Raw genomic sequence first — 12,723 nt, forward strand, 5'->3', positions numbered from 1 at the left:
CCCCGTTACTAGCAGGTCTACAGCACATACACATAGGTAACCGGAGCAGAAGTTCCCCCAGTATACCCTACATGAGTTTGGGGGAAAGGGGAATGAGGGTTACTTATGTATTTTATATTCTGTCAAAACCAAAACCAAAAAACGTTAGAGAAATAAACCAAAAACACAACATTGGGTCAAGTGCGTATCTATAGTAGAAATACTGTAACACTTTCACTTATTCTCTGCCAAATGGACCAGAAGCAAATTGCAAAGCAATATGTTTCTGGACCCTCTGCCTGCAAAGGGTTTGAACTACTGTATGCGCTTGATATGCTGCATGCCTTAACCATTCACTACAGGGTCACTACTGCCCAGGATAAACTCAGAGAGAGCTCTGTAAAAAGATTTTTGTCCACACTCTGAATTGGAATATATTTTATTATTCTGTAGCATTACTGCACATTTTCATTTTTAATTCAGTATATTTCGACTGCCGTCACCCCTCCCAGAAAGTTTATCTTTGCACAGTACCAGGTTTCCCCCCAGCTGTAAGCTAGCTGTGTAAAATACATTGGTTTTGGCTGGTGAGTGATGAATAACATCAACTAACGTCAATGGAATCAGAAGGTAGAAATTCACCAAATATATAGGAGTGGTAAAATAGATTCATAATGACTTGTCTCACGTTTCCTCTACTCAGACATTTTACACACATCTTGAAACTCGTTATGTACGGGAGTTAATGTTTCCTCCTGGACTGAAGAGGCCAATACAGTATTTTGCATGTCTAGTAACAGCTGTTCTGTTGTATAAGGTCGGAAAAGTCCAAAAGGGGCTTTGGCATGGGACACCAGATGCTCGGTATCTAATAATTGAAACAAATAATTGTTGTGATTAGGGCACAACCTAAGCAAAGTTTATTGCCATGTTCGCTGGGACCACGCCGAAGATTGTACTGCACAGTAATGCACTTTTCATTCTCTCAATCTGGGGATGTTGTATTTTGGCCATTGACTTTCATCTTAACAATTAGGCAGAGCAGTAATGAAAACCTAGGAGATTGTTTATTAAATGCTTTGATTTTTTCCCATGACATCAGCCCAAGGAACAGTACGGCATGCCATGACCTGACTCACCCGTCAAACAACAATACAAAGAGGGAGCCCCATCAATTACACCAATCACAAACAAAAACCCCAAACTGGAAAATGACAACACACTTTACAACAGTAAATGAGTTACATCCATCTTCCATGGAATGTGATACCCCCAGTAGCCTATCGGCCCTAATGGGAATTACAGAGTTTTTGGATGAGTTTGGACATTGTTCACCCAGACATGATTGTGTCTGGCATGGGAAATTCGTGGATACAAATAGGCCCCCCCATAGGGAATAATATTTACATATAGATGTATATATATATGTAGATATGTTTTACACACCTTTTTGGAAAATGAATATGAGAAACCAAGCAATGTAAATGTTAATAAGTGGTCAAGCGGCCCCACTGTGCTATACATTTATTCCACACATGGAAAAGACCATCATATTCCTGGTTTAGGTACAAGTCCGAGCATCCAATAACCACACATAAATGTGTACATTAATTCAGTTCACTGTCAATGTTAGAACACACCCTTTCATTTGTTATTGCTTACACACTTATACAAGTGATAGACTTTTAGAACACACGGGCCTTGTGGCATTTATACAATTAACAAGTTTACCACGGATACCAGAAACAGAATGGGCCCTTGGACACTATAAACATTTTGGAATTGTTTGGGGGCACAGAGCACACTGCCTTTACCACCTGATATATAATAAATATGTATTTAAACAATAGAAAGGAAGCCACGGTGATCATGTGATTTCATGTGGATGAAAGGCAGCACCAGTCACCTCTCTTTCCATTCTTGCTCGTCTCGCACTTGGAGTTGAGAAATTGCTAGTGTTTTATTTATGTTTTTTTGTGTGTTTTTTGTTTTTCAAGACAAGTCCCTTTCAGCAGCCGTCCCATATAAATAGGGGTCCTTGCCCTGGTCTTGGATGAACTCTTCTTTTTTCTCCCACTCGGCTGGCCACCCACCATTGGGGAAGCTTGTGCTCTTGGTGGCTCCATAGCTGCCGTAACCCCCATAACTCTGGGTCTGCTCCTCACTCTCATCAGCCAGCTCATCTTCATGGATGAAGCCACACTTTTCTTCATTTATTTCCTCTGGCTCTGCCCATGGCTGCTTCTCTCCAGAGGCAAAGAGCCCATAGAAAATAACCCCACCATAGTGAACAAGGGAAGCAATAAGGAACACATATTGCCACTCCTCTCGAGTCTGTAGTTGTAGATGGGATTCATGGTAGAAATAGGTTGTGGAGGAAAAGAGAGAAGATATTAAGAGTTTGACCAGTTGTGTAAATCATGCAGCTATTATTTTATCACACATTACATTTTCAGTCTGTACATTTACTTTCTTGATGTAACATTTGATTAAACATTTTATGAATAAATGATAACTCTATGCACTCTAGAAAATGCCAACCCAAGAGACACTTTTTTGAAGTTATTCCACCCGGAATGTCACAGCTACTTCCACACAAGTTGGAAAGTCGAAATACCAGTGACGTTCTGGATGGAAGGACTTCCATACAGTTTGTTTTATTGTTTGCCTTTTCTAGAGTGCATAAAGTTATAATTTCTTTATTGTTACTGGTGGGGAGTTGGTTGACTCTCCCTTAGTCCCACTGCTCCTTTCTTTGTCTGTTATTGTTATTTATGTATGTGCCTTTTCTATCAGGTCTGCAGCACACTATATGATATTTTGTATCAATAATTGTATTTTCAAATAATTGAGAATGTATAGCACATATTCCCTTCTAAAGTAGTTAAACATGGTTTGGATTGATTTTTGGTTAAAGGTGCAGTTCCCTCCTAAGGCCAAAGTGAACTAAAAGCAGTGACATGCCAAATCTAGTTCGACCAGGCCCACCACAACTGCTGACAGCTTGTTCAGCGCAGGGGTGGGCTTGGGGAGCCTGTCGACTGGGGAGGAGGGGGCCCATCTGCTTCTTGCATTTCTCCAGGCAGAGGAAGGGGACCAGCAACTTAAGTTGCAACCTACATCCGGTCTAGCCCACCTTCCGGGTACAGCCTACTGGCCCCCCTCAGCCACTGGACCCAGGACAGTTGTCCCGATGCTGCCCCCCTGATGGCGACCCTGGGTTTGACACCTATAAGTATTTTTAAATCATATTACAAGTTATTTATCCTATAGGGTAATGTAGAAATAAAGGTTGTGCATCATTATGTTTATGATGTATAATACAATCAAACATAACATAGAAAAATACTAATCCTCGCTAAATGGCAAAATGTAAGCTATGAATTAGCAAAAGGAAATAAAAAGACAAAAACCTATAGAGCTGGAGAACAAGTTCACCCTAATAGCCAGGAAACTCAAATACGAAAATAACCCTGAGGACAGAAAACTGCTTTTCCAGCATACTACTAAAACTGTAAATAGTAATAAATGGTGTTTGAAGATGGTAAAGAAAGGAAGTGGAATGTTTCACTAAATAATCTCCCATACAAAATGTATTGCCAAGATCAACCCCAGGAAATATGGGCCTATTGTTATACTTTTCAGCAAAAGCAAACAACCCGTGCAATGAAAGGTCTTCATGTTGAAAATTGTTACTGTATATCAGTGGTACTCAACTCCAGTCCTCAAGACACCTCAACAGGTCAGGTTTTCAGGATACCCCAGGTTCAGCACAGGTGGCTCAACCAAAGGCTCAGTAAAGACAGCCTCTGATTGAAACACCTGTGCTGAAGCACGGACTGATTGAGCCACCTGAGCTGAAGCATGGACTGATTGAGCCACCTGAGCTGAAGCAGGGATATCCTGAAAACCTGACATGTTGGGGGGTTCTTGAGGACTGGAGTTGAGCACCCCCACTGTATATAACCAGTGAGACTATATGACCTGCCAACACTATACAATGAATATGATATGCAGAAGTCAGGCCTCTTTTACCTTGTTCTTCGTCATTGCTCCTACAATCAACGGGCACACCATGCCGGATAAAGTTCCCACTCCGTTGGAAATGCCCATCAGAATACTGGCATAACGAGGGGCAATGTCCAGGTGATTCACATTAAAACCTACAATATTTGTAGGAATTGGGAAAACAAGACATAACAATACGAGTTAGTTCATAGCTCCAATTCTAGTAGAAGCACTAGTTCAAGAATTTGACCACCTTCCTTTTAAACTCAGAATGTTTATATTCAGTTAATTAAACAAATTATCGTGGATGTAACTCGTCTTCAACTGTTTGTCTGTGCAATTGATAGTGACACTGTCTCAGCTCTTTGAGACTAACATGAATTTGTGCTGCTTTAGCAGAGCTCAGTGACCATATAACCATGACAGAATAAGACTGGTCCACTTCCTACTTCATTTTGTTCCATAATCACATTGTACTGCTTCAAGGGACCACATCTAAGAAATAGAAGGGCATTTCTACATTGTATTGCACATTGTCTTCAAGTTTGCATTTTGTAGATATTGCACGGGGATAGGAAACAACTGTGTGTAATAATTTGGTAGAGGTAGCCTAAGTGTCAACTATCTTTTTCCTAACAATTTACACATCACTTTATCTAGAATTGTGCAAGCATAGATGCCTGCCCTGAAGAGCTTACACTTTATGTTTGGTGCCTGAGGCAAACCGAGGTTAAGTGACTTGCCCAAGGTCACACGGAGAGCTGATATTGGGATTTAAACCAGGTTCACCCATCTAGAAGGTAGTTTTCTTTCAAATAGAAAATAGACTTACCTGATATGGCAAAACCACTGAATCCCACAGCCAGAACAAGGAAGGAAATCGCCACTCCTCTTGTGTGTGAATAGCCCACAACTAACAGAAGAGTTGCCTCCATGCCAAACCCTTTGAAAAATAATGAGGGATGGTGAGTAAATCCTGTAACACATCTCATTTTATTTAGTAAAATATTGACAGGTTCTTTTCTTCAGTGGAAGTGTATATTGTTACAAAGAATCAAGACAGAACAAGACCACATTTTTAAGAGCCTCCATACTTCTTTTAACACCAGATATCACTCAATGGTGAAGAACCCCATGGAGGTCTATTTCTTTACCATTACCATTGTTTATTAAAAAGTCCATCTGTCGTTTCATTGGACCAACAGGTAGTTATATATGTTACAAGCTTTCCAACCTCAGAAGGTCCTTCATTGGGTCATACCCTAGAGAGAGGTTCGGAAGCTTGTAACATATCATCTACTTGTTGGTCCAATAAAAAGTATCATACCCCCTACTCCCTCTCCCTCCTCTGTTACTACATGGAAGAAAGGACCAACATGGCTGCCCACCCTTTCTTGCTTTCCTCTCTTGTATAATTCCCCCCCCCCAGTTTTTTGTAAACATTTTTTGCAGTTGACATTTACCCAACTCATTCGACTTATTTATGGAAAAAGAATCATTGATATTGGCTGAGAAGAAAAAGTTAAGATGTGAAAGTGTCTCTTAGGATTGGCCTAGTTTAGAGAATCTGGCCACATTACTTCACACGAATCCTGGTCTGAATAAACTGAAGGTATGGAAGGAGGTGCGACAACACTAGGGTTTTGAAGTAAGTCGCATCAATGCTTTTGCATTTATTACACAGTCCGTTCAATGCTACGGTCATTGCGTGTTTATCAATCATACTCGATGTAGCCAGGTCCCCTTGTCCCGCGACCCCCCCCCCTCCTCTTACCTCCGCTGCCGAGGGTCACGCGACAGACCCGCCGGCACTTCTGGAGGGTGGGGGCTAGTGCAGGGAGTGCTTTCGGCGTCTCCGAGTCCCCGGCGGCTCCCGAGCAGGGCTCCGCCATCTTCTATGTAGTTGCGCATGCGCAACGTGTCGTAGTAGCCGGCGGCCACTACAGAGGTTGGCGCATGCGCAAAGGAAGTGCGCCCGAGGCCCCCGCAGGGAGAATAGCTCCCACGAGCAGTCAGCCCCCAGGGTGCATAGGGCAGAGCCACATGATCCCAGGGAGCCAATAGGGCTACAGTATCTCCCTGCTCAGGGATAGATACATTTCGCGGGCTTGCAGCACGCTAGTTAGTTGGTGACCGGAGCAGCTAAGGGAAGGAGGTAGGGTGCAGGAGTCTGTGACTCCCTGCACTAGGCCAGCATCCCCCTAGTGCTATAGGGACCCTAGGTTAGGGACCCTGCCCCATTAGCCGTTTGCTAGTCAGGGACACAGCGCTGAAGCCGTGCAGCCCTGCGAGGTGGGTTCTGGGCTCAGAATGCCACCAAAGACACTGAGACTAAGGTGATATTATCCACGCCGGAATTCACCCAACGCGGTGCGGAGGACGACGTCGGATCGTGCGGAATCCCTGTCGTAGTCTGCGGAACCCGGGGTGGGAGCCCCGGGCAGGTATCATATCTTCAAGTGCACCAACGATCCTATATTATTCATATAAGACATAGTGGCTGCGCAGTCACACATATTTATCTCACTTGAGGGTGGAGGACATATTGTGTGGGGTTACTGGACACGGGATGGGATCACCCGGTGAAAGGGGCATAGCGTCCTGCGAGACGCAGTAGTTAGTGTCTCCTTTAGGGAGGGACACCTGTTGAAGCTATATGCCAAGTACGGTTCTATGCTCACAAGTAAAGTTATTGGTTGTTTTACATGCTGTGTGTGTGTAGTGATATATATATTGTCCTGCGAGGAACCACTCCCCCTCTGGTGGGAGCCATCGCAGGTGGAGGAGCTGCACCGAGTACGCGGTTACTCATAGTATTATACATGCCTCAGGTTCCCCGTGGCGGAAGCTCAGCCCTCCTGTGAGCCTAACAGGTAAAGCACCACACCTGGTAACACTAAGTTCCCCGCACACACACATTATATGCGATTGTATGGGGGAATACCCGTTACATCTATATTCCTCAATGTGTTAAGACAGGAGTTCTCAACTCCAGTCCTCGAGAATATCCCAGCTTCAGTACAGGTGGCTCAATCATTCCCCGCTTCAGCACAGGTTGCTCAATCAGAGGCTTTGACTGAGCCTCTGATTGAGCAATCTGTGCTGAAGCTGGGATATCCTTAAAACCTGACCTGTTTAGGGGGGCGGGAGGGGGGGTCTTGGGGACTGGAGTGGAAAACCCCTGTGTTAAGAGATTAAAAGAGCCATCTGGATGGCTATTTTGTATAGATAATATGAAGAGACATAATAAATAAATACATAATCCATTTCAACCCTCTTCAATAAACAAATCTAGTTTGGCAACTGAGCATTCATAACCCATGATTCATTTTTTTCACACCAGTTATAGCTATGATTAAATTAAATTAAATTATATGGACTGACCAGCCATTTTCGAACGATCAACCTCGTTTAGTCCCACACCTAACTCAAGTTAACCACTGACTTCGCTACAAAAGTTCAGAAATGGGCCAGACCATCCCATTTGTACTGGACTTACCTCCGCAGTTCATCATTTTGCGCACATTGGTAGTGGACATGATATGCTTGGTACGTAGGAAGTCGGCTATCTGTCCCCCTATGGGCACTATGATAGTCATGACCAAGTGAGGCAGGGCTGAGAGAAGTCCAACCTGTGCATGGGACACATGGACTTAGGAAGCCGGCAGAGAAGTCATATATACATATATCATTCAATAAGATGTTCTTTTATTATTACAAATGCATTAGGACACAAAGTAGGGGCCCTGTACTATGGCTTTTTTGGTGCAGAGAAAATATTTAGTGATCTATCGCATCATGTTCAGGAGCACGTTGTATCATATGTAAGAAACAGGAAATAACGCCGACTTAAACGTGCCTTATTCTTTCATGTAGATTGAAGGAGGAAAAATAATGCGCAAGGGTACACAATTTGATGTTCTTATTATACTCAGTGCGCCATGTAACTCCTCCCTATCTCTTTCTTTGACGCTCCCCATATTATATGCTGACGCACACATGGACGTAACTGGATGACCTCCGTACATAGACGCAAGGATGAAAATTATGCCATTTGCACCAGTTGTGCTTAAAAATGGCCTTAGTGCCCACCCCTTTATGTATTTCTGATAATAATTAGATATAAAAGGTATAAGAAATGAGCACATAGTATCTTATTTTTGGGGATGTGGCAGTTTGATATACACTTTTATTTTGGGCTGCCATTTTAGAAGCACCTGCATTTCCTCATAACCGTTTCAAAGATCCCCGTCTCTAACAAAGGCCAAGCTTCTCATTACTGGTACTTTTCCCAGAACCACAGAACCATGGTCTTTTCTTTCCTCGGGTAGATATGACAGTGATTGACATGTAGACCTACACTTCTGTTTTGTTATAACTTAGAGGATCTGAAGATACAACAGGTTATGAAGTAGACGACTTTGCTTACACTCAGGCTCAGACCCACAGAGCTCGGTTATTGACTTAATGAGGCATTAATCTAAGTGAACGCCTTATTAAGTGCTAACGGGTATCTTTGAAGCTCACTAATGCATTGTAAAATGCTGTTTGCAGCCATGACGGGCTTTGCATTAACTATAGTGGACCTAAGTGCTAATAATAAGCAAAAGAGGAGTTCCCTCTAACAACGCAGGTCCAATGAGCTCTGTTATAGTTAATGCAGGGATTTAACGAGATACCTAAAAGTGGCATTATTCCCATCCCAACCTTGAAATATAAGAGGGCGAGAGACTCTTCTTTGCTAGAGTGTATATATATATATATATATATATATATATATATATATATATAGTGGTTGACAAATCACCAAAAAATCTACTCGCCACACAAAAAAATCTACTCGCCACCTAGTAGCAAACGTGTGCTGCTTGGGCCAATATTTACTCGCCCAGGGGTTAAATCCACTCGCCCGGGGCGAGCAAATGTATAGGTTTGTCGAACACTGTATATATATATATATATATATATATATATATATATACCCCCAACACACCTTTAACCAACTTGTAGAGAAATAACTGAGAACAAAATGAGAAACCTGAGATACCCGAGATATATGCTAATTAGGGTATGCAAAGTATATTTAAATTACTTAGATTAGCATATATCCCAGGAGCCCCAGGTGTGCTCCTTTCATTCTCTTGTTATTTGCTGCTAATGTGAGGCAGTGCTAACTTAACATGCCGGTAAGTCTATGTTACAGAGATATACATCTGCCGTTGTTATTACATATAATAAGCTTCGTGGCTATGCGTTACCTCAGGGAAGATAACGTCTGTTAATGATTTTGCAACAACACGTTATTAACAATGAGGAAACGGACCTCTGTGGCTCTGCCCCTTAGATTGATAGCAGAAACCCTGTAACACGGAGCTGGGGGTAAGCTACAATCATTTAATGTGAGACTTCTGAATTGTAATAAAATGCTGTAATAGCAACTTTTGTGAGCTAAAGAGCTCTGCCACCATTTAACACTACCTGTTATAGCACATTGAGTGTTCTCTATTTAATAAATAATGCTTCATTGGTGCTGTTACTGCACAAGAAAGACTTAGGCCTGGACCTCTTCACTCCTCAGTTTGGGCTGGGATAGATCGGCAGCAGGGGAAGAATCCAGCACCAACAATCACTTTGAGAGAAGGTTTGGGAAGTATATAGTGTTGCGCATAACATTATTATTTTCACTAGATCCAGTCTGCAACACATCAGCACAAATTACTCAACAGGTCAGGTTAACTCCCTGTATGATGATGAAGTTTATATGAAGTCCACCCCATCATCAGACAGCTTTGTCAAGTGAGCTTATGCTGTCTTAATATTGCTATCATGCTGGTTACCTGTAACATTTTATACAAAAGCACAGGATATTAAGTGATTTATTTTATTAAAACACTGACGTATTTTACATGCCACAGCTAATAAATTGATTGAGCAGCCTAATACATTGATACAGCATCGGTAACGTAGACATACCTTGCTGATTTCAAACCCGAACACTTCCTCGAAATAAGCAGGCTGACTGATTAGCAGCAGGTAAAAGGTCCAGCTACGGCAAAAGTTTGCAACAATAATTGCATAGACTGGCATAGAGGTGAAGAACTTTCTCCATGGTGCCTTGAATTTCTGTAAGGAAGCAACATTATTTTATGGTTAATGTTACTCAAATATAAACTATCATCAGGACTTTAAAAGGAGTAATCCACCCTAACTAACCTCTGTATCCTGGTAAGGTTACCGGTATTACTTCCTGGTTTTTAAAGGGGATTTGAATGGCTATCCAATAGGAAACCACAACTGATGTTGCAGCTTCCTATTGGCCTGAGATTTGTCACCCCTTTAGATACCCCTGATGAAGATTTATACCTGGTAACGTCACCTGGTATCTCAAGTACAAGAGGTCCCCCAGAGCTAGAAATGAGGGTGGTGTTTGGCCCAGGGGAATCCCCTTCTTCCCACTCTGTAATAAAAATGGGGGTGTAAAGAAAAAAAAACAGAGTAGGAAGAACCCCTGCTTTAAGTACATTTTCACAGAGGTTTGTTTTCAGTTGAGCAAAGTCCAGACTGTTGGGCCCATTAATGTCCTTTCCCTGATGTTGAATTGTGAACTGTGGAAGAGGAGGAAGCTGCTGCCATGAGCCTATTTTGGGGTTGAGGGAAAGTGAACTACATCTAGAACTGAGTCTATGGTGTCTGCTCTTCCATGACATCGTCTTGGTGTTTATTTTCCCAATTCCTGTGACTTTCTTTATTCCAGCTGTTGCTATCTCGGTTTCCACCAGCTTGGGACATCACCTCTAGTGGGAAGAAGACACTAGTTTAGAATATGAAAGTAAAACTGACCACCAGTGGGTTCATGAAGCCTGTGCTCTCTCCGATGCTCTCCTCAATATATTTCCTTTCCTCGTCTGATATTGTAGGATGCTGTGCAGGGCTTTCGTAGGACACAAGAATCCAAAACATGTACCACATTAGACCAAAACTCCCTGCAAACAGAAACAAGTAATTGAGTCCCTTTCCAATGGAGCGCAAGCAAAAACATACTAAGCTGTGTCTATGTTTAATATTTAGGTTTCTATACCTATGTAACATTTTGCTAACATTTTCTTACTGTTTTCTAATCTTTCCTCCTCTTTTTGTATTCAAAATGGTCAGATTCTGTAGGTCAGGGATCAGCAACTTACCATAAACGTAAAATACAGAACTCCACCCTGTATACTGTACTAATACTCCTGCCAATGGCATAGCCACCACAGCTCCAGCATAAGAACCTGCAAAAGAAACATAACATTAACTTTTTGGCGACTCGGGGAGATAATGTACCAATGGACAAAGATGCCCCTTTGTGCTGTAACATTTAAAAGGAATTTCCATCATTTGTACTGAATGACAACCTCTAAGAATATTTTGCAGTATGTCAAAGTATCTTGGATCTTTGTTGTCAGGGGCAGCTGGTTAAATTAAAAGACAGATAGCTAATTAGTAATACTGTAGACTGAGCTGCAAGTGAAGTGCAATAATTCCAATGTGGCACTTATACTCATCATTTAATGTTAATAAAACGCTGTAAGAGCAGCTTCTGTGGGTTCAGATTTAGCTAAAGAGTAACTTTGGTGTTGAGCCCAGTGGTCAATATGCTATTGCAAAACTATCCACACTGTGATTGAATAGAGGAAGTGGCCATTAGCTTAAATGTGCAATCCTACAAATATAAGTTGGGGGAAAAGAAAGGTAAGCAAAACACTGTTAAATTGATTCAGCGGCACACTGGCTGAATTGTGGACGAGAGTGTGCTTTGGTGCGGGGTAAGGAGTTCCCCAGTTGGGGTGCAGCCCTGGCGAAGTCTTGGAGGCAAGAATGAGAGGAAGTGAAAAAGAGTCGTACTGTAGGTCGTGAGTAGGGACTGAGTGTTGGAGAGTACTTGGAGAACAGATGAGGACCAGGACCTTGGATTTGATTCTACTTGGTATTGGTAGACAGTGTAGGGATTTGCATAGAGAAGTAGCAAACATAGAACAGTTGGTGAAGTAGATGAGCCAGGCAGTAACATTTAGGATGGACTTGAGGGGAGACAGAGGGGGAGACTGTCTAGGAATAGGTTACAGTAGTCCAGTCAGGATAATTAAAGTGCATGAATTTTCCTTTGGGTGGATTGCATGTTGAGAAAAAGCAGATTTTAGCCATGTTTAATAGTTGCAAGCAGCAGGAGTTAAGTAAGATACCTAGACCTCTGGCTTGTGGTAGCAGGCATAGGGTTAGAATTAGAGGGAGGGGAAATAATTTGTTATGTTTTGGGCATGTTGAATGTGAGGTGGGACATCCAGGAAGAATTAGTAGAAATAATTAATAACACAAAAATGAGAGAGGGAGGTAGCTCAGGTATATTTGGGTGCCATCAGCGTAGAGGTCATAGTGCAAGCTAAACAACTGTATTTGTGTTTGTTTGCCATGGGAAGAGGACAAAAAAAAAGAGACGAGGCTCTCGAGTAGAACCCTAGGGGACAAATTCTGATGCATCTGCAATACTGTAGGTTAAAGTACCAGTTGTAGAGGGAAGAGGAGAGAAGGTGGGAGACGTCCTCTTCATTAATGAGAGAGAATAAGTCAAATGTAGCTTTGGGGCAGATTATTTAAAGGTTACTTTACTGTATTGAATATTAATGCAGAAGGGCAGAAATTGCAAGACACAATGAAGTTGCTTTTGTACACACAAAGTGTGAGTGTAATCTGGTAACTAGA

At 42.2% G+C, this 12,723-nt stretch overlaps 1 protein-coding gene across 1 annotated transcript in view; it reads right to left on the minus strand.

The window, feature by feature from the left end:
• Positions 1-402: 402 nt before the first annotated feature.
• SLC17A7 (solute carrier family 17 member 7) overlaps positions 403-12,723 on the minus strand; it is a 72,363-nt gene continuing 60,042 nt past the window's right edge. Inside the window, exons 6-12 of the mRNA XM_075605560.1 lie at positions 11,169-11,255; positions 10,828-10,970; positions 9,961-10,110; positions 7,487-7,619; positions 4,820-4,930; positions 4,015-4,142; positions 403-2,313 (exon numbers count right to left, since the gene is read on the minus strand). Coding sequence (XP_075461675.1) covers positions 1,972-2,313; positions 4,015-4,142; positions 4,820-4,930; positions 7,487-7,619; positions 9,961-10,110; positions 10,828-10,970; positions 11,169-11,255 — 1,094 coding nt within the window. The 3' untranslated portion in view covers positions 403-1,971. The remainder of the gene's footprint in view (positions 2,314-4,014; positions 4,143-4,819; positions 4,931-7,486; positions 7,620-9,960; positions 10,111-10,827; positions 10,971-11,168; positions 11,256-12,723) is intronic.

The sequence above is a fragment of the Ascaphus truei genome, chromosome 6 (genome assembly GCF_040206685.1).
Source record: "Ascaphus truei isolate aAscTru1 chromosome 6, aAscTru1.hap1, whole genome shotgun sequence".
Lineage (NCBI taxonomy): Eukaryota > Metazoa > Chordata > Amphibia > Anura > Ascaphidae > Ascaphus > Ascaphus truei.